The 23,376-nt window shown below is 33.0% G+C and overlaps 1 protein-coding gene and 1 pseudogene across 1 annotated transcript; one reads left to right on the top strand and one right to left on the bottom strand.

Annotated features, from left to right (window-relative positions):
* Positions 1-6,995: 6,995 nt before the first annotated feature.
* LOC101960690 (heterogeneous nuclear ribonucleoprotein R pseudogene) lies at positions 6,996-8,820 on the bottom strand (annotated as a pseudogene).
* A 10,519-nt stretch (positions 8,821-19,339) lies between these two features.
* Positions 19,340-19,513, top strand: LOC120886580 (small integral membrane protein 30-like). The gene has a single exon (XM_040275671.2). It carries the CDS (start codon positions 19,340-19,342, stop codon positions 19,511-19,513), a length of 174 nt encoding a protein of 57 aa, XP_040131605.2.
* Positions 19,514-23,376: the final 3,863 nt, after the last annotated feature.

The raw sequence follows: 23,376 nt of genomic DNA, 5'->3' as shown, positions 1-23,376 counted from the left end.
TACTGAAACAAACAAACAAAAAAATGATCCCTTTCAAAAAACTATATAATGGAGTCACCATGGGTGACAGTAGCACAATGCCAGGTCCACATTTATTTCCCATATCATATTCTGGGTAACAAAAGATGGAATTTTCATAACTGCATTGTAATTTTAAGAATAGTAAAACAAAATAAAATGAAAAGCTGAAGGAGTTACCTGGATCCTTCTACTGTGAATAGATATTTAGTTATAAAAATCTTTTTTTAGAGTTAGTAATTTCCTCCTAGCTAAATTTTGCCATCAACAAACCATAAGTAAAAATAATCCAAGAGTTTTGAAGGCAGGGAATGTGTCAAAGTAAATCCTGAAGCTTATTGATTAGCATCCATCCCCCCAAAAATAGCATTATCCCATGACTGGATCATTAAAATAATATTATCTGTCTTACTACCTTTAACATTTGAACATTATTCCTTTACTTTTCCTTTGGGATATTTAAAAACTTTTAGAAGTCTCTAACCTAAAGGAAATTTGTAATAACAGTACAGTAAATATCTACATTTTCTTCACCTGGATCCACCAGTCAATAATATGTAATGAATCAGTCTCTCTCCCTCCCCCCCTCTCTCCTTCTGTATTTTCTAAATTATTTGGTATTTAGTTGCACACTTAGTGAAAGTTCTCCCATAAAAAAATAATTTTTTAAAAGAATTAGATATTCTCTTGTTTAACTACAATACAGTTATCATTCACCAATAAAATATTATCTGGTATTTAGTTCATATTTATATTTACCCAGTTGTCATATTTTTTATAGTTGCATTCTATTCTTCTACTAGATGTAGTCAAGAAAAAACTATGGGTTTTGTTTTAATGTTTTCAACTACATCATTCTCATGGCTGCTAGAGAAATCTTTTTTAAAGCCTGAAATTCATGATGTTATCCACTTGAATCTGTCTTACAATGAAATACAAAACTCTCCTTTGCTTTCAAGTTCCATACCACTTCAAATTATTTTTTGATAATATTGAATTAAATTATTTTTTCAAAAATAATTATGACTTCTCATATGCATAACTTTGTGAACAATTTTCCTTTATTAAAATATTCTTCAGCCTTAATTTTTGAGAATTCTTAATTTCTCTCTTCACTGGCTAACTCAGCTGCCTTCTGTGGATCACAACTAAGGCATCAGTGCCAATGAAAAGCCTCATCTGCTAATTTCAGGTAAAAATCCTCTGCTGTCTGTTTCTAGAGGGTATAATACTGAATTGTATTTACCTGTTTACTTCCTTGAATACATATCTGTACTAATAGGTTTCTTAAAAAGGAACGTACATCTTGCTCTCCATTGTATTCCTTCATTCTGTTTAGTGTTTTTCACATAATTGGTTCAGTGAATGCTGAGAAATAGGACACATTAAATCATAACTGCTACTTTAAATCCTGGGGCTCACTATCAAATTATGATTGAGTGATCTGTGTGGGTCTTGGGCTATTTCCAAGTTAGAGACAGGTAGCAAAATTCCTATTATTTGGGCTCTGAAATTATTTTCACAATTCAGTTTATTTCCCTTTTAAATGATTATTTGTGTGTTGCATTTATTGTTACCCTAAACTATAAAGGACTTGGGGAGGTTAATCAATACATATAAAATTGTACCTAGATAGGAAGAACAAGTTCTGGTGGTCTGTTGCATAGTGGGGTAACCATAATAATAATAATCTATGTTTCAAAATAAAGGAAAGGACTTTAAATATTCTTATGATGAAGAAAAGATAAATATTGGTAGTTAATGATGTGCTAATTGGCTGGATTTGATCATTATATCATGCAGACCTGTATCAAAACATCACACTGTACACCATAAACGTACAATTACAATGTTATTAAAAGTACAATAAAACTTATAATAATTGAAGTCTACAGTTCAGGATATGGAGTCTTTCTTGAATTTTCCAACTATCAGAATTTCAAATTAGGATTGAATGATTAATTGTAGAATGAAAACTTATCACTAAAGTAAAATATTTCTAGAAAAATATGTTATCATTACTGGTAACATTGGAGTGTGGCCAAAAACTCCATTTAGTTGCTGTTTCTAGTTTATGGTTTTTCTAATAAAATTATTCTTTTCTAAACATTTATCCAATATATTAGTAACTACTACAGAAAACCTGTAGCTCTACCCTCAAAGGTAAGCAATTCAAAAAATTTTTATCTTTCTACTTTTTTAGCAAAAATATTCACAGATTCATAAGATCTGTAAAAACCTTAAAACACATTCTACTCCTCCGTTTCCTCTCCAATAAGGTCCATGTATGCAGTGTTTCAGATACTAAATTTTACTATGTAATTAAGAAACACAGGAAGGCTTCCTCTAGCCTGCCATCTTGAATCTCCAAAACACAGAATTGAGCAATTATTTTTTACTGTTATTGTTACATCACAGACCCATAACTATTTGTATTACAGGATCTCATATCTGTAAGGAATTCAGAAGATTATGATTAAAGAAATTTGATGACTCTAATCACTTTGGTCTGTATAGCAAAATGAGATTTTATTCCTTCAAGGTTGATGAAAATTAAGTGAAATAGTATTGTACCCCATCCTTGGCTATGACAATGAAGATATACACAGAGAGAGACTGAAAAATAGCAAACAACTACAACTTTGACTTTAGATGGACTTATACTGTCATTTGCCAATTAAAGAACCTAACAGAAAAACTGAAAATTAAGTATCACTGTTGGAAGATTGACCTGTACAATTCACAGACTCTCTATGATTTGGGATAGCAACAAACACATCTGGAACATGACAACATTCTCAAAAAATCTATACATGGATATAAAATGGCTTTTAGCAATATCTATACATATTCCCCTAGGTTACTATAGAAAACAATATAAGAGATTAACATGGTTTCAATAATATATACTGAAAAATTGCTGTAGTACATACTAATCTACTTCATTATTTTATTTATTCATGTGTTATGCATTCAATGTTGTGTTGTAGTATAAAATAGAAAATCAATAACTAATTTTGGATTAGTAAGTAAATAAAGGAAAAACTTTTATCAAATACTTATATCAATGTGAAGTAATTGGTGCTGTTTTGCAAAGATAAACACAAAAATGTTTCTAACTTTGAGGAGCTTATAGTTTAGTTTATAAAATAGGCAAAGAAAAAATATAAAAAGTATAAATAGAACTGCGTACAATATGCTATGTATCAAAGAAGTAAAAAGTAGCCTAGAGATTCTCATCTAATGTTTACAAGGTAAGTGGGGGTTAATGGGTCAACTTCCAGTAAGATAACTATATATCATTCTCATGATTGCAAGCTTTAAAGTCGCTTCACATTTGGAACTGCTTTTGAGGTGAGGTGACCAGATTAAAGAGCTCATTTATTGACCCTGTATATCCAGTAAAGATCCCAGATGTCACTGAATAGTCAAAGACAAATTCTTTTTAATAGAGCAAACAGAACTGCTGTTGATGCCTAGTCTACCTTCCAGGGACATATTCATAAGTGAAATGGCAATAATCAAACTTTCAGTCCTTCTCTATTCTGGTTTCTTATTAGTTTGCCCAGATACAGGTTAAAAGGGCAAAGGAGAGGAGGGATGTCAGCAGAATAGGAAATCCCAGGTCTTAAGTTCCCCCACGTTAGCAATACCAATTAACAAAGATACAGGGACAAAATACTGTTTGGAGATTTCCAGAAACCAGTTAAGAGGCTGTGGTGCCATGGGCGAATACAATGCCAAGAAGGAACATCACTGGAAAGGGTAAGAAAAGTAATTTCACTTTACACACATTTTCTCTTCCTTCAATCCTGCAACAAGGAATAGAGAAGACCTCAGACCAATACTTCCCCATAGGACATGGGGTGAAGAAGAGAAGAAGCATGCAACCAAGGTTCTAGATTTTCAGAATGCTGTTCAAGGGATTGGTTTCTATTTCACCTCACCTGGAATATGGATGAAACAAGCAGAGTTTGGAGGCTACTGAGAACAAAGTGAAATTGGGGGAGTGTGGCTTGCTGTGGCTGCTGTGGCTCAATGCAATCATGAGAAGAAGTACAACTCAAAGCTTCTACCTCAGAAAGGAGAAAGAGGAGTGGAATGTGAATGAAGTGTTATGGCTTTTTTGGAAAGCTGCCAGAGGGACTGTATCTGTCTTACCCGACTCAGCATTGGCAGGAATCTAACTCACTTCATATGCGCAGAAACCACGAAGGAGACACAGAAACCACGAAGGAGATACAGAAACCACAGAGAATAAAAGAGAGAAATTTGCTGCTGAATTAACAGAAAACTTTCAGCGTTGTAGACAAATACCAGAGGATCCAGAAATTTTAAGCTCCTGAAAAGAAAACTGACCAGAAACTAATTGAGAAATTGCATGCACAGGAGCAGAGAAGATGTTTTCTCTCCAAAAATTTCATAGGACCTTAGAATGTCAAACTGTGCTAATTGGTAAGGGTCTTTCCCTATACAAAATTAATTTACAATAAAAATGCTACCTTTTTTTGTAACAAAAACCACACATTCCCGACATTTTTAAGGACAGGGATACATTCTGAAAAATATGTCATTAAGTGAATCTATTGTGTAAACACCATAGAGTGTGTGTACATAATACAAACTTAGATGGCATAGCCTATCATACAACTAGGCTATGTGTGATATATCATTATGTACGTAGTCCATAGTTAATGAAACACTGTTGGGCAGTTTATGACAATATATGAAAAGCATTTTCAAATTTCTCTTTCAAGTGTAAAGCAATTGAAGGACTGAGAGAAAAATTTAAAAAGGGAGAAGAAAAATTTTAATTTCTTAAAACTACTAAGACAAATTTAAACTAGTAAGAAAAATTTTAAAAGGCCATGAAAGCTGCCCTTGTTAAAAGAATAGAGATGGACTCTTTGCTACAATTCATCCCTCATTTTTGACTATCATTTTTTGTAAGACAGAGGGAATCCAAACAATGTGACCTCTGACCTATACATATAGGAACTCTAATCCTGGTCCTACTCTTACTACTGTGAAATCCCAAGCCAGCCCCTTCTCCCATTCCTGTTCTTTGAAGCCATTTTCTGACCCATCTGGGAAGCTCCCCAGCCCCATTAAATGGCTTCATTAGGTGAATAATAAATCTTTTCATACACTCTTGGTGCACGTTTGGCATCATAAGTCTTGACATTGAAGCCAGAATTTCATGGAGATCTACAACATTTTGTTAAGTGATTTTAATGTTTGTTCTTTCATTTTCCAACCCTGGTTCCATTTTAGAACAATTTCATGATCTGTATTTTCTCTCAGAACAGGTAAGCAATAGCTCTGAAGAAACCTGTCTACTCCTGGCACCACCTTCTCAGTTGTTTTGTTTGTTCTTTTTTAGAAGTTACCATTTTTGATTAAAGGGAGTTAAAAATTCATATTAAAATATCCTGTATTACTGCACAATTACTACTTAATTATGAAATTTAGATACATAAATTGTCACAACCAAGAAAATTTATTTAAAAGATTCTGAACATTCAATAAGCTCCTGTGTTAAAACATGAATTATGAGAAAGTAATTTCTTGACTAGGTTATGATAAAGAGCAGGTACTTTTTTTATGATTTCTGTTCATTTAATGACAAAATCCACACCAGATGATCATAAAGAGATTTTTAACTAATGCTTTTAAGAAAATATGAATGAAATAACATTGGCAAATAAATTGTTACAAACAACTTCTATAATAATAATCCTATTGAAATTCCATCATTTTCTATACTTATATGGTTAGTATTGATTGCTATGGAATGTCTTGAATCCTCAAGTATCTTCTTCATTAACAATATACCCCTTGCTTAATTTAGTAATAGTGGTGTTTCTCAATTACTCATTTTAATTAATCAGCCTGAAACTATATATATCTATCTTCTAAGAATCATTTATCAATTCATTATTTGTATTATTAGCATATAATTATTTTATTTGACATTAATCTATCACTATTTATTAATTCAACTATTATTGATTTGTTTATTACACAAAGCAATGTGAATATGAAATTAAACACTACAAGTTTTGCAAAGCAATCCAGATGTAAAAGATAGAAAATTAGACTGGTAATTTTTTTTGTGGCACAGGTCACCTCTCATGGATGTATATTTTTTTTAATTTATTTTGGAATAGATTTTTGAGTTTTATTGAAATTTTACATGAACAAGAAATTGGAAATTCAATCACATTAAAAAACAAATTGTCATGGCTTTGACATTTAAGCCAAACAAATTTTGTAGGGCAGATGGCAAAAATTGTGAAGATATAACAATTTAAAAATGTAGGTAACCTACTTCTAGGAATGCAAAACATAAAATCATAGGTTATTTTCAATATAAGTTTTCTTATATGTTAGGCTATATGTTACATATCATTATACTTGTAGCATAGTTGATGAATCACTGTTGGGCAATGTTTAACTAAGACTATTGTTTAACTAAGAAAATGTTTAACTAAGACTATTCAACTTCTTTCCTTCTATTTCTTTCCATTCATTTCATCTGTGGTCTCTATAGCTGCTCCTCATTCTTCAAAATCATAGGTTATTTTCGATATAAGAAAACTTAAATTTGTTTGCTTTAATTTCTTAAAACTACTAAAACAAAGCACTTGCTTGTATTAGTATTTATAACATATTTCATACTCATGTATTCTATCCCAAATTTTTTAAAAAATAAATTGTCCAGACCAAAGGTTTTGTAATATCATGATTTAACAGCTTGTTCTGAAGCTAAAATGAAGCCTGAAATGATAAAAACATTGTGATCCCCAGAATGAGGGAACTCTGCAAGCCCAAAGTCCAAGAACATTTATGAAAAGGATAATAAAAATACTTGGGTATATACATAATAGTGATTTCTTCAGCCCAATACAAATGGAAGCAAATGACTAGTCAAAGATGAAACCATTAAGCCATTTTTTTTGAAGAATGCAGTAGATCTAGAGCCAATCATATCTTGCCACTATCATTTTCAAGCTCTTGCTTATGTATTTCCACTGTTACCCTTGAGTATCATGGTGAAATTCCTGGTTGTCATTATTGTAACCATAGTTATCAGAATAGTCACCACCTGACTGAAGCAGTTGCTGAGTGATGGATTGGGAACCCCAGTTCTGTTGGTTGTCAATCTGAGGTCACTTGGAATCAGGTTTGTTGTAACCATCTGCCCTTCTCTTGCCTCCTACATTGCCCTCAAGATTGCCTGGAGCTCCACAGGAACTACGGCCTCTCTGATATTGTGCAGGACCCTCTCTACTAGCTCTAGAGCTTCTTGATGGTCCCAAAGGTGCCTTCCTCTGTGAAGAGCCAGTTCTACCTCTCAAAGGTGGTGCTCCACCCTGGTGTGTGTGTGTGTGGGAGCACGTGGCCCTCCCATCCTCTTTCTCGTCCTCCTACTGTACAACCATCATGATAGCTGTAGTAGGGTCCTTCATAGCCACCACAATAGTCATGATACTCATAACCATAGTAATCATCATAGTAAGCATCATAGTCAAAGTAATATGGAGAGTATCCTTATCCACCTCTCCCTCCACCATGACTTCAACCTCTAATTGGAGGTGGCATGCAAGGGGGAGGGTGTTAGTAATAATCTTCATAGGCTGTGCTTCTGCAGGCCTGTCTAGCAGCCTGGAGCTATTTCTTTTTCTTATCTGCAAGTTTAACTAAGACTAATCAATTTATTCTCTTCTATTTCTTTTCCATTCATTTCATCTGTGGTCTTTTTAGCAGCTCCTCATTCTTCAAAATGAACAAATGCATAATCTTTCACCTTTACTCTTTCAAGTTCCCCAGATTCAGAAAATGACTCTTGCAATACTTCTTCTGTCACAATAGAAGCCAAATTTCTTACAAATAAATCTTTCCATGACTTTTGGATCTGCTTTTTCCACAGTGTCAACCCATTGAATTATAACTACGTTTCCCCCATACTTTTACTTTTAAAGAAACTATTTTATATACAATAGAAATTATTGCACATGTTCTCTTATATTCACACTCATCAGCCAGAGTTTGGCTTGTGCTGCTGACTGCAATTCTCAATTCAAGGAAGCTGAACCCCCAATTGTTATTTTTGTCATTGGGTTGATGATAGAGAATAATGTCCACCAAACCCTCTATGACTTTACTGAACTCTTCCAGGATTTTTTCTTTATTCTTTGGGATGGATCAGACAAAAAGTCTGTTGTTTGACACAGAAATGCATACTGGAAGGTGTTTACCAGGGCAAATTTTATAGCTCTCACATAGTTTAACAGTTTCCTGTGCAGTTTCTTTTCCACAGAAGGTGACAAATGCCTACCCCCTGTTCTGACCAGACAGTGTGGATCTATCATAAGACCTAGATCCCAAATGGGTTCAGTCTTCTCAAACAGAGCCACCAACTCATCCTTATACAAATCTCTTGGTATTTTATCTACAAAGAATTCTTTTTCCAATGCCAGGCTGCATATATACTGTCTGGTGGAGGGCCACCATACTGCTTCTGTCCAGTGGTTATATCCAGAGTACAACCAGTCCTCTCCAAGAAAGCCTGATTTTGGTTTCATCAGATTCCTCTGTGGATTCTTGCACCTTGATGCCCTGTTTCCCTCTTTGCCTATTGGTCTTTATAACTCCACATAAAAATGCACTTTTATTCTGAACATGTGACAAGTCACTTTTCTTAAAGTGTTGTAGTACAGACAAAGCTTCTGCTTCATTAAATTGCCTGAAAGCATCAATTGCTCTTTCATCAAGATCAGCATAAGCTACCAATCGAGGGCAGAGCAGGGGTCAGCAGCTATGCCTGTGAGAATAAGCACAAGGATCTTTGAAAACTACTAGAAATGGCACATGCGCTACCCCTTTCCCCTACCCATGAACAGAGGAATTATAGATATATATTTTATATCAATTCAACTTTTATGAACAATTGTAGATAATTTCATAAATAATGGCAAATCCATATACTCTTTTCCAGAAATATAAAGCCTATCTGAAATGTGACAAGAAATCTGAATGCAAAGATAAACTAAAATATGAAAATTAATAAAAATAAAATAATGTGAACAGGTGTATTATATGCACAGATAGCATATAAACACCTTTTACTAATGAGCTGACATCATGAAATACCCCTTCTGGTTGTTTTTATGCATGATCTCTACATTTGCTAGGAATCTGAGATATCCATTTGTTCATTCCCTATCTACTCTGCCTTAGTTAAACTATTTATCCTTTCTCTTCATTAACACTGTCCTCTTCATTAGTAAGTGGGTATAATCATCACATTTTATTTTTTAATGATACAGTTCCCACATGATGCATAACCCTCACAAAAGTTTCTCAATGTCTTTAGAGGGAGAGCACTTCCTACGATTTCTGAAATTCACTAATTTGCAAAGGGGGAAAAAAGAACCACAGTATATTGTAGAAAAGTCAATATTTAAAATGTCAGCAAATAATTTTACTAGCTCAATAAAACTATGAGGAGAGAAACTACATTTGGGAAGTAGTTTATTAGACATTTTATAGGGAAGAATAGACATCTGTATTCAGAAAAAAAAATGTTCATGATCATTCCAACAGCTAGGAAACAAGGGGTTTTGCTCCTGCTTGCTAGTGGGGTGAGCATGTTAAGAGACTTTTATGAAATGCTCAAATACCCACCAAGGTAATCTGTATCCAAACCCTGAGGACATTGAATGAAACTATATATTCTGTTTTCCCTGAATTCCTAGTTTGATACTCTTGAAAAGATGTTGAAATTCTACAGTATGGATACCAATACTTTCACAATGCCCAAAATGTTGGAAAGTCTTCTTAAAACTTTTATGTCTGAATATAAGAGAACATGTGCAATAATTTCTATTGTATATAAAATAGTTTCTTTAATAATTTCTATTGTATCTTGTCTCAATGATAAGTGATAATTATGAGAAATTTCAACTGAAAACTACATGCTCGGCTTAACTATAAGTTAAAATCTGTTGTACCTTTGACTTTTTATACCCATTTTTGCAAGTGAAGTAAATACAAGTTATTAACTTAATTTAATAATAAGTTTAATAATATGACAATAATATTAGTAGTATAAATCAAAGCATGCATACCTCCAATATTGTTTTTCTAATTTCTCATTAGTTACATGGTTAGCCCAAAATATGAAAGCTATATATTTTCACAGTAATAATAAACTTCATATTGATTTTTGATAAAAGTTCATCCAAATTAGTTAAAATAATGCCTTAAGTGAAAAAAGATTGAGTATTCAAAGTGGAAGATTTCTATTCACATCTCTGAGTTCAGTTTCACCGAAATTCACTCTTTTAAAGGAATATTTTCAAGATTATTTTTTGCAGTTTGAGAAATCCTGAGTATTTATGATGCACAGCAGAGCACATTTTGATTTTTAAAAGTAAGCAATTATTATGGTTTAGATATGAGGTGTCCCTCAAAAGCTCATGTGTAAGACAATGCAAGGAAATTTAGAGAATGTAGAATGTAGAAAAGTCAATATTTAAAACGTCAGCAAATAATTTTACTAGCTCAATAAAACTATGAGGAGAGAAACTACATTTGGGATGTAGTTTATTAGACATTTTATAGGAAAGGATAGACATCTGTATTCAGAAAAAAAAATGTTCATGATCATTCCAAAAGCTAGGAAACAAGGGGTTTTGCTCCTGCTTGCTAGTGGGGTGAGCATGTTAAGAGACTTTTATGAAATGCTCAAATACCCACCAAGTCAATCTGTATCCAAATCCAAAATCATGAAATGTTTGGGTTATGAGAGCCTTAACCTAATCGGATTGTTAATTCCCTTATATAGATTAAGTGGGTGATAATTGTAGGCAAGTAGGATGTGACTAGAGAATGTGGGTTCATGGAAATAGACCCTTGGGATTTATATTTTGTATGTGAGTGTAGTTGGCTCTCTCTCTCTGCTTCCTGATGCCATGTACCCAGGTGCTTTTCTCTGCCACACCCTTTTGCCATGATGTTCTTCCTAATGTCAGGCCCCAAGGAATGGAGTCAGAATGTATGAACTGAGACCTCTGAAACTGTGAGCCCCCAGATAAACTTTTCCTCCTCTAAAATTGATCTTGTCAAGTCTTTTGGTCATGGTAGTGAAAAGCTGACTAAAAAAGCAATGTGATGAGTTCATATTTTTTTTATTTTAAAACTTTGTTCAATCTATAGCAAAAGAGTGATTAAAGGATATTTTCCTAGTGTATCATTGATAAATAATAATTTTGAGAAACTTAATAGCCTTCAAAAATTACTCTAATTGCCATAGGTAAATTTTCAAATAAACACTTAGTAAAGGAGAATTTAAAAATCTGTTGACTTTGGAAAAATATCTAGTGTTAAAATTTTTTTCCTCAAATAAATATAGAAAGTACATACCACAGTTTGAGTTGCCAATGTATTTATTGTCAATGTAATCTTAAATTAATTTTTTTTATTTTATGATGATTCTGTTTGACATTCACACCTGGTATAACAAATAGTATATCATTTGAAAACAACACTTGTATTTAATTAAAATACTAATATATAATTAAGTAGTCGATGAAGCAAGGTAAAATTTTCATCTTGTACACAAAAGTAGATTTATAAGTCCTTTGTATGTGATAAATGTATGCTAGTTATCCTACTTCAGTGATTCAATAATTAACAGATTATCTTTTTGATTCCTCAAAAGAAAATGTTATAAAAGAAAACTGTTTTTAAAACACTCTACTCTTGTTTCTTGGTTTCTTTTCTTAACTGGGTTTCATTCATAGATACTAGCTGTCCACTATGGTTTAACAAAATCATTTGGGTGATTAATTGATAAATGTTTTTAAAGTATGAATGAGTATCCAGATATGATCTCCAGTAAATTTTGAGTCTGTTTAAATGTTTACACACAGATTTTTTTCAAGAACCCAATTATATATTCTATAAATTATAGAAGATAGAATTTTAGTATGAAAGCTTTAAGGGGCAGCATTACCAGTTATCTCTGATCCCTAAGAACCTATAAAGAAACCTGATAAGTTTCAGTTTTGATTTTTACCCTAAAAGAGAGGGTGAATTTTATAGTGAGGAACTAAGTTAGAACTAAATGGAGGTGCTTTTTGATTTGGGGAATCAAATAGGCTCATTAGTAACCTACAAACATCTAGTTCAGTTTGGCATCCTGTGCTCATTTATTTCCCTTATAATGAAGCTTCAAATTATTTTTTTTTTAAAGAGAGAGTGAGAGAGGGGAGAGAGAGAGAGAGAGAGAAAGAGAGAGAGAGAGAGAGAGAGAGAGAGAGAGAGAGAGAGAGAATTTTTAATATTTATTTTTTTTTTAGTTCTCGGCGGACACAACATCTTTGTTGGTATGTGGTGCTGAGGATCGAACCCAGGTCGCACGCATGCCAGGCGAGCGCGCTACCGCTTGAGCCACATCCCCAGCCCCTTCAAATTATTTTATAAAATAAGAAATCATAAAAACACAAATTATACAAAAATGCAAACATGATAAAAAGAGATTATGAAAATTTCATTCGGGAGGAGGAAAGATATATTCAAAAAGAGCAATGCGACCTTCCATCCAAATCTGCCTGAACTCAAACCTAGACCTGCTTCTGAGCTACATATCTTTCCATCTGCAGAACATTTCCATCTGGTTGCTTCTTATGTAATTCAGTTTTTCTTATGTCTCAAAGTAAAGTGTTGCAGTTTCTTATGAAAGCTTTCCTCAGGGAATTTTAAGAGCATTCATCTGGCTTAGAATTTCCTGAATTCAGAGAAACACCAGTATTTTTAAAAAGTGTTATATTTTTCCATGAGGAAAGAGGATTGTCGTGCTTATTTATTAAGAAATTGTGAAAAGGCAACAACATACATTTGGCAAAATTGTTCTACTTAATAAGTTAACAAAAATCCCTGCCCTAACAAACTCTAAAAAGAAAGGATCCTACTGAGATAAGGGGACAGTAAGAAGGGTAAGACACTGGATGCCCAATCCACAGGTAGACCCAGTGTGATTGCAAGAGAGGAATGAGCTTGTTTGCACTTTTAGGATAAAAAATAATATTGATTTATAAATTATAATCTGTATATGACAATGACATAACCTGCCTCTATCATCCCTTTATTAAAACCTATTGCCATGAATATACTGTATTATATACTTTAAACTGTTCAAGATAGTAAGCTTTAAAGAGTTTGTATTAAGAAATCATTTGTTTTGTTGCCCAAAAGACCCTATGGAGACACCTCTTTTATGACAACATCTTTTTGACATGGATAAAATCTTGTGTTTCTCCTAACCATATGTCCATGTGCGCACACACACACACACACACACACACACAGCATATCAGTTTATTCACTATATAAACATGAGTCCAGGAAGTGGTAAAAATGCTTTTTCACTTTCAGTTTTGTCTTCGGGCATTTCTGTTTGCTAGTGAGTGTGTCAGTAGCTCATCTTCTGCTAACATGCCTTTCTGTATTAAATGACTGAGTAGCTTCAGGGTTGGATGGGTGTCCAGATTTTTCCTGAGTTACAAGAATCCCTGGCTCCCATAGTCATGAACAAAATACTATGGAATATAGTAACAACTTAAATATAGAACATATCTATCACATTCTGAGTATATGTATAAGAAAATACCAATTGTTATAAGCCTGTCTATCTGTGAATTTTGGGTAGCAGTTCTAGACTGCTGAAATGAAGCAAATCTCTAAGATAGTTATTAAAATCCATAGACAAGTAGCAGCAGCAGCACTTAGAAACTTGTCAAAAATGAAAACTTTTTACTTCTATCCCAGATATACAAAATAAAAAATTCTGAAGTTGGGGTACAGAAATCTATATTTTTAGGAAGCCCTCAAGTCTTTCTGAGGCACTCTAAAACATTGCTTTACAATGAAGAAAACTGAGTCACCCTGAAAGAAAGAAATCCCTAGTGAGGAGAGAGGATGGGAGGAGAAGGAAGAGTAAGCTAAGTCCCTTATAGACGTACTTTATATATTTCATAATTTTTCAAGATCCAGTTACTCCCTCTGAAAATCAAGAAAATATTTTTAGATCTACTATTTTTGAGTGGGAAAAATGAAAATAGTTAAATACCATTATAATTAAGAGGGAAGAAAAATGAGATTAGAAACTAATCTATGTCAGTTTTATTTGGTACATCCTTTAATTTATTTTGGTTTCTTTTTCTTTTTTTAAATATATAAGTCAGGGAAAAATGAAATAACCATTGCAGTCAAAGTTGTGATTGAACATCTAACAACTGTCCAGATAAAAGACAATAATGAATGGAGTGATATTTGACCATTGAATTGCTCACTGGGGGTGTCGGCACATTGAACTTCAAACTTGACTGGATGTGACTGACGGGTCAGTGTGTGATATGGGAAGGCAGTTTGGAAACATAATACAACTTTGTAATCTTGTTGAGGAAACTTGTTACATATGCACTATGAACTACTGCTATTTTCATCGTATCAACCCATCATTTTCAAAGTTTAACTAAATTGAAGTTTCTATTAAGATGTGCAAGTAAAGGGAAAAGTTACAAAATTTGAAAATTTAAAATATATTTCAGAGTCTGAAAAATTACAAATTCTAAGAGATTAATGTTAGTGTTGTAAATAGTTCTTATAAAATTTAGGTTAAAATTTTAAGTGTAGAGGATTTGACATTTTAACAGAGAAACTCTTACTGTAACAAATGTGGAAAGAATTCTTTCTAAACTGAACAGTACATTCTATAATTTTTCTTAGTTGACAATTTGATCTTGTATGTCAGTTAGTGTGATATTCTATAATGGATAATTGAAATGGATTTGCAAATAGTACAAATAAATTACCTCTTTGTTTGTTAATGCCTCTATGAACATGTGCATTTTCACATGCATTTGGAATAAAATATAACCAAGGTAATGTAAAAAGGTGAATTTTGGTTTAATGGTAAAGAGCCCCTGGAACCATACTGCCTGGTTTTGACTCTGAAGTTTTCAAGCTGTGGAGTCTTGTAAAAATTATTGTTTCTCTGTGTTCTCATTTTTATTGTGAATTCAATGGTCATAATAATGGTATCTAACTCACTGTATTGTTCTATTTTGCTTGTGTTATATTGTTAGAGTTATGTAAGAATTGCAAGTATTGAGTCTGTCCATTGTTAATGTTACAAGTGATGATGTATCTTTCTCAAAAGTAAGGTCTCTTCCTTCAGGGGATCACATATTTTACTGGATTGTATATCATGAGGAATGGAAACTGCTGCTATATACATGTTGGAAGTAAATCAGTGCTAGTTAAGTATGTGAATCACTCATTTATCCACCCATTTATCTTTTGTAGGATAAGTTTACACCATATATAAAAGGTGGTGTAGTTCCATAAAGCACAGGACAATCCTCTAGGAAAACATGTCAGGAAAATTTTGCATATGAGGACAGATATTCTCCATTCTCAAAGGCTGGTGACAGAGATCAGGAGAAGGAGACTAGGAAAGAAAACCTACTGAACTTTAGCCACCTTGTTCCTCTAGGTAGGTTATGAAAAGAATTTTTCTTTTTTGTGTGTGTGTGTAAATTAAAATAGTTGTGTAACCAAAGAACAGTTAACACAGGGGTCTAGATTCCCATTAGTAATGTACTAACTTCACCAAAGGAGAGAAAATTCTCCTTGTGAGAGAAACTGCTGCCCATTCAGTGATTGAGAAGACCACTTTTTGACCACAGTGTTTTCCTTCAGAGTGTTTTCTACACAGAGGATCATGAGATACGAGATCATGTTGTGTTGCTGAGTTTCCAGATTGTGATGGGAGATACATTTGGCTCTCCACATATCATCTGATGGTGGGAAAGTTAACATTCATGTGGATGCATTATCTGTATGTATTAGTTTCCTTTCATTGTTATAACAAAAAATAACAAAGTTACCTTTAAAATAATACATGCTTTCTGTACCTCAAAAGTCTGGCATCGTTCAACTGGATTCACTGCTTTAGTTGGGTTTCACAAGACTGGAAGTTTTATGTATCTGAACCCATTGGAAGCCTCTGGAAAGGATGTGCTTACTAGGTTTTCAAGTTATTGACAATATCTAGCTCCTTGTGGTTGCAGGATAAATGAGTTCATTTCCTCCCTGGCTGTCAGTTGCTGGATATCCTTTACTCCCAGGAGTCTCTATCCCATACTTAGATTGATCCCTTCATTCCATAGTCAGAAAATGTACATGAAATCCTTTTTCACTTGAACTCTCTCTGACTTCCCCTTCTGTTGCTACTCTCTTGCCTCCTCTTCTACTATATTTCTCCAATATCATCAACTAGACACAGTTCTTTCTTTTTAAGGGGTCATAAAGACTAGATTGGGTTCACAAAGCTAACCCAGATCCATAATCTTGATTATGTTTGCAAAATCCTTTTGACACTTACTATACATACGTTCTAGGCATTAGGATACGGACATCTTTGGAGAGCCATTATGTCATCACACTGTTTTAATAGAAACTCTACGAATTTTTTGGTTTCCTCTAATCAAGTCATTAGCAACTAGAAATGACTCTGAGAATAACTTCCTCAGAGAGTGAGAATGTTTATTCAGTAAAGGAAGAAAACTGAACTTTTGGCTCAGAATTATTCACTTTGACCACTGTTTTAGTCAGCTTTTTTGCAATGTTAGCAAAATACCTGAAAAGAAAAATTTCAGAAAAGAAAAAGTTTATTTGGGGCTCACAGTTTCAAAGCTCTCAGTCCATAGATGGCCAACTTCATTGTTCTGGGCCCAAGATGAGGTACAATATCAAGGGAGAAGGGTTTGGTGGAGGAAAGTAGCTCAGGACATGAAAAGAGAGTTCCACTCACCAGGAACAAATTATAAACCCCAAAGACATGCCCCCAGTATCCCGTCTCCTCCAGCCACACCCTACATATCTAGTTGCCACCTAGGCAATCCTGATTGTGGAATTAAGGCACTGATTAGGATAAAAATCTCATAACCCAATCATTTCACCTTTCAACTTTCTTACTTTGTCCAACACATAACTTAGAGATCAAAACAAAACAAAAAAACATTTTACTTTAAATTCTTCTTGATATTTTAGAGGAAACCGGTATATATGTAATGGTCTATGCTGAGCATTCATAGAATAATGCACCTTAAGTGAATGTCTGCTTTTACCCCACTGCAGTGATTTAAACACATATACTCTCTTATCATTTTTTTTTCCTCTGGAGCCAAATCATATTCAATTTTTAGGCATATGTGAACTTTGGGGGATATTTTTTTTCAGTATAGCATCAGAAAACTCAACCTATAATGTGCTGGAAAGTGCAGAAAAAGTATAGTAAGCAAATCTTAGATGCTTTCTGAGACTAATGGTGAAAGAAAATAGAAGCCCATATACTGAGGAGAATGAAGCTCTGCAGCAGAGCACTGAAAGAGCATTTCTAGGAACTTAGGTGGTGGTGTTAAATGGACATTCATGTTTGTTCTTGACTTTCCTATAATAAAGGGAAAACAGAAAAGAGTCCAATGAAAAATAGTCTTCAAGTACTATTGTTTACTTATTAATAGATGTTCAAAAATTTTTTTTCCCTGATGCTACTGGGCCACATGTAGAAAACACTGGCTCAATTAATTTTTAAATATATTCTCTTGTTTTTTACTGGATTCAGAAGCCTTCCAAAGACTTTAAGGGCCTGAAGTTTAGAATACATTTTTGCTGTTAATAATGCTCTACATCAGAGAAAAAGATACTGAAAAATATTTCTGCTGAAAAAGAGCACGATATGAATTATTTTATATATTTGAGATTAATGAAGTTATATCAATCACATATTTCTATTTTATAGCAGGTTAGTCCTATTAATAATTAAGTATTTTTTGGCTTTAAACTTGATCAGAGAGAATTAGTCTGACAGAGAATCAGAGGGAGGCAGACAACAGTGTTATGCAAATTAGTCAATATGAGAAGAGATTAAACAGTACTTATATAAAATTATGCACTAGAGCTGAACTAATTCAAAGGACTATTTCAATGTAAATGAGTACAGGTGATCTTTTCTTTGATCAATTCTGGATAAGATTGTCCTAAAAGTTCATGTTTTACTGAGAAACAAACAACTTTGCTTCATGTTAGTTATATAATACTAGTGATAATGGGAGTAACAGAAGAGAAATATTGTGGCAAAATAGTCTTCCATAAATAATAAATAGATACCATTATATTATCATTGATCCTTTTGGTGTGTCTTTTCCAAAATAGGCATACATTCAATGGAATGAATATACATGTATTTTCCACAGTGTGAATATATAGCAGGTTATTTGACTAATATCTTTTATGGTCATTTCTCTGTTACCAATATTTTTGCAAGTCAAAATAATAGCAAATTAATAACACTATGCTGATTTATTTTTTCTATATTATTGTAAATTTACCTTCATGATATATTTTTATGTGGTAAGGTCAAGGGTCTATTTGAAATTCAACACCAAATGTTTTGTAATATTTTGTAGTTTTGCTAGTGTTAATATTAAACAGCAAACATTAAAATGAGATGCACAAGTAATTCACATAATGGAATTAAAGGAGTAAAGTCTAAAACAGTTATCCTTAAAATTTTATAAAATAATAAAAAAATAATCTCAAGAACAAAAGTGATAAAATAAAGGAAGTTAAGACAATATGGACAAGATACAAAAAAAATAACTTGGTGGTAAAAAATCATTAGAAATAAAAACTCTGTTGGTTCAACTGCAGATTAGAAATATTTGAAAAAAGTCATGAGTAAACTAACTGGAGGATGATCTTGAAAAAATTCATGCCAAAAGAACTCATACAGGTAAAGCAAAGAAATGTAAAACAGACTTGAAAAGACTCAGAGAATAAAATAACAAGATTGAACATGCATTTAAGTTGACTTTGAGAGGAAGGAGTAGGTAAAAATGAAAAGGCTGATATTTAAAGATAATGGCTAAGAAGGAGTCAAGAACTGGTGAAAAGAATGAGTTACAGGTAGATAAATAATAATAGAACTATCTTGACATTTACTGAATACTGAAGACAGGAAAGACTCTTGATGGCATCCAGGGGAAAGTTTACCAACGAAGGCATAATTAATAGTTTTCTCAAAAGTCACAATAAGAGTCCTGTAATGGTTACTTCCTGGAAAGTGATGTCATGTGCACTCTCTTAGCCTCAGCATCCAGAGCTCCAAAAAGGGAATATTTCAAGTCAGATAGATTTTTATATATACCATTTTGTTGGAACCTTTAGCCTTCATGATTCCAACATTATGACCTCAGTGTCAACACAATTGCTCTTCATCATCATTTCACTGCTTTTGGTTCTGCCAGTTGTTGAAGCAATAGAAGCCAAAGATGCAATCTTGTTTGGTGTGGTTCTAAGCATTACAGGCATTTGTGCTTGCGTTGGTGTATATGCACAAAACCAGAATGGACAGATATAACTTTCAAACTTCACCCTGAAAACTTTTCTGTTATTGAGGTTAAACCTGGGTTTTATTCTGTAATTTTCCCAATGAACAGTAATGGTTTCATATTCTAAGTTGTTTCCCATGAAATGAGAACAAATAGATGTTCATTAAATGGGAAAAAATGTTTCTTTGTAACAAATAATGCAGTGAAAACTGCAGTCTATAAATTGTATTTGCTGCTTAGAAAAAGGGTGAAAGATGTGAGATAGTATAAATTTATAGGAGTACTACTTGATAGTTTCAAAATTCTCAAAGTATGTGAAATAGGAGGAGAAATCTCTTGTTCAGAATCTAGCAAATCTCCACTGTTGAGAGTGATCATACTGCCTCCTGAATCCTTAAGGAGTCTTTTTCTCCATGTCTTTATTATGTTTGTTTTATCTCCCAAGTTAATATTGTACTTGAATATCAAATAGCCAAAATTGAAATGGTTATTTCTAGGGAATAAAATGTTTGGAAAAAAATGTATTTAATGTATCTAATATTGAAATGGAGAAAATTAATGTTAAAAAATTAAATTGACATTGGAAGAGATTCAATGTATGCAAAACAAACTTTGTATTGAGTAATATCCTCATGTTGAGAAGTCCTATATTAATATAAACTCATCTGATTTTTTAAGTCACAATAAAAAAGAAAGTCAAAAATAACTAATCCTTTTACCTTAAATTCAGCTAAAATAAGATGTAAATAATAAATTTATAGGAAACAGAAACTTAGAGTTTACTACATAGTTAGTTTACTAAGGGTTTTTGTTGTTGATTATACTTCATGATAAAAGAAATAGGACCTACAAGGTAGGACTGAAATTTGAGGAATAGTAGGGAAAATTTGGCAAATAACTATTGGTCACTCAGGAAACATTGACTTTATATAAAACAACAACAACAACAAAACGTGTTTGAGATATCAAGAAACAAAAATTTCTCAATATTTTATTAGGGAGAAGCAATCAGAATGAGGTTTAAAGTTCTGATGATGTTTTGTTCATGACGAATGCAAAGGTAAACTTCGGACTTTTTGAATCAAGTACACAGTTTAAAATATTGTATAACAAAATAGTGGAAACAGAAATTTTAAATCAAAGGCAAAGAAAATGAATATTATAATAACTGGACTAATCCAATTGAAGACAGGAAAGATGGAGGAGAGGCAAAGGCAAAGCAAGATAAATATAAAGTGTAAAGATGTGAGTCACTGATTTAAAAGGAATTAATACAGTATTTTATGAAAACATTATTAAGTATATGTTCACACCGCAAAATGTTTGGCAGTGTAAATGGTAACTTTTTAAAGATTTTTAAAAGACATTTATTTTTTATAAACATGCATTAATTACAAATTAATGGGTTTCATGTTGACATTTTCATACACATTTATCATGAGCTGATCATGTCCACCTTCCTTTCTGCCCCTCTTCTTCCCCTCCCCAACCCCTTCCGAGTCCTTAATAGTCCCTTTTGTACTTGGATAAGAGTAAATGTGCAATACTTGTCTTTCTGTTTCTGGCTTATTTCACTTAACATGATTTTTATATTATCATTTAAGATGTCATCTAGCGTAAAGATACACAATCTCAAAGTGGACTGATAAAAACAGAGTGGACTATATATTTTGCCTGTTAATTTAGGTATATGCAGGTAGTATAAAAGGAAGTATGAGTATAGAAGAAACAGATAACTATTTTTAAGATTTCTAGAGAGGAAAGTTGAAGAGGTTATTTCCTTTTGGAATGACAAATTGCCTAAATTTGACGGGTAGTGAAGAAAGAAGTAATCATAATGTGACCTCCTGAGCTCTCAGTGATTTTTTTTTTTTCTCTTTAAACAGTCCCTCCAGAATACACGTTTTCCAGGAAGGATGTGTGATTACTCTCCACTGTTTTGAAGCTTGACCCTCCTGCAACACTGCTTATTACATTGATTCAGTCCATAGTGTTTTCTGATGTGAACGATGCAATTTGCTTACTTAGAGTTTCAAATAGATGATATGAGACAGAACAGATGCACGTTGTATTTATTTCAAACAACCTTCATAGACGTTAACCCTCAGGAGTTCTTTCTTATATTCTACTTCCATAAGCAAAACCAAAAACAGATCTCAAAAATCTAAATGCAAAGAAAACATGATGTACATTATTGAGAAATCAGAACATTTGGAATTCACTATCTGAGAAGTTTCTGAATGATTTTTTTCTATATTAGACAGCAAAAACAATACAGAAAAGTAAAGGAATAACTTTCTATAAAGGGTGGTGCTCAAAATAGAAACAAATTAACTTGCTGTGTTCATTCCCATTTCCATCTATTTTGCATGCAGCAGATATTTGAAGACTCCTGCTCATTTCTTAAAGTCTCTTCTTTCATTGTTTTATCTTGCAGCATTCATAAATTTAAATGCAAAGGGTTCATTTCACTTAAAGAAAGATGTCATGCTTAATTTGAATTTCTTATTAAATATGCCAATCTGTCTACTAAATGAATACATTTTTAAAGTAAAACCATGGATCATTTTGTAGTAAGTTCCATCTATTTAATAATTAGTAAAGTAATGAAAGAAAAATGGCAGGGGCTGGGATTGTGGCTCAGCAGTACAGCGCAAGCCTAACACATGCAAGGTCCTGGGTTTTATCCTCAGCACCACATAAAATTAAATAAATAAATAAAATAGAGATATTGTGTCCAACTACAACTAAAAATAAATATTAAAAAAGAAGAATGGCAGAAATAAAGTTAATAAATAAAGTTTAATCACTCACTTAAATACTATGGGAAATGCATGTCCTTGACCTTAGTGAACTTTAGAAACTTGGTGATGTAGAGATTAAAGTATTTTGTGATCGAATAATCTGTTTATGATGAGTTCATGAATCATTGTGCTTTGGCTATGTGTAGATATTGGAAAGGTTATGTTTCCAAGTTTGTTTTTAAACTTTTAATATTTAATATGCATGTTTACTTTGAATGCTAAAAAAACCAAAGATATAAAAAACTAACACCAGGGCAGAAAGAATGGCTGGCATAATTAATTTTGTGCCTTCATTTGCCATGAAGATATATAGATACCAGAAAAAATACCACGTGCAAATTACATTTGATTATCACCTTAAAAGAGTATGGTCACTACCTGTTAGAATTGAAGAATATATGTTTTAATTAGTTATGGAATTATACACTTTTCTAAAGAGCTTAATGCAGAACTGTAGGCCAGTGTATCAGGACTAGAGAGATGCTGAGAGTAGAAGACATGTTCAATATAGCATGTGATATTACTTAACAGACATCAAGAAAGATTAAACTGAGAATAAGCTGTAATTTTTGTTTGTTTGTTGCTTTTAGATACATGAGTAGGATATATTTTGATATATTCTATATACATGGAGTGCAACCCAATCGGATTTTCATCCCATTCTTGCGGTTGAACAAAATGTGGAGTTACAATGGTCATGTATCCATATGTGAGAACAGAAAAGTTGTGTCTGGTTGTCTTTTTCTTTCTTATTCCCATTCCTCCTCTCTTCCCTTTGTCTAATACAATGAACTTCTATACTTCACCTCCCTATCCTCCCTTGTTATAGGTTAGAATCCACATATTAGAGAGAACATTGGCCTTTGGTTTGGGAGACTGGCTTATTTCACTTAGCATGATATTATCCAGCCCCATACATCTACTGAGAAATGCCATAATTTCATTCTTCTTTATGGCTGAGTAATATCCCATTGTGCATATGTACCATATTTTCTTTATCCAATCATCTGTTGAAGGACATTTTGGTTAGTTTCATAGCTTGGCTACTGTGAATTGAGCTGCTATAAACATTGATGTATCTGCGTCAC

Source organism: Ictidomys tridecemlineatus, chromosome 5 (assembly GCF_052094955.1).
Source record: "Ictidomys tridecemlineatus isolate mIctTri1 chromosome 5, mIctTri1.hap1, whole genome shotgun sequence".
NCBI lineage: Eukaryota > Metazoa > Chordata > Mammalia > Rodentia > Sciuridae > Ictidomys > Ictidomys tridecemlineatus.
The sequence above is the reverse complement of the archived record's forward strand: the minus strand, read 5'-3'. Positions and strand labels throughout refer to the sequence as shown.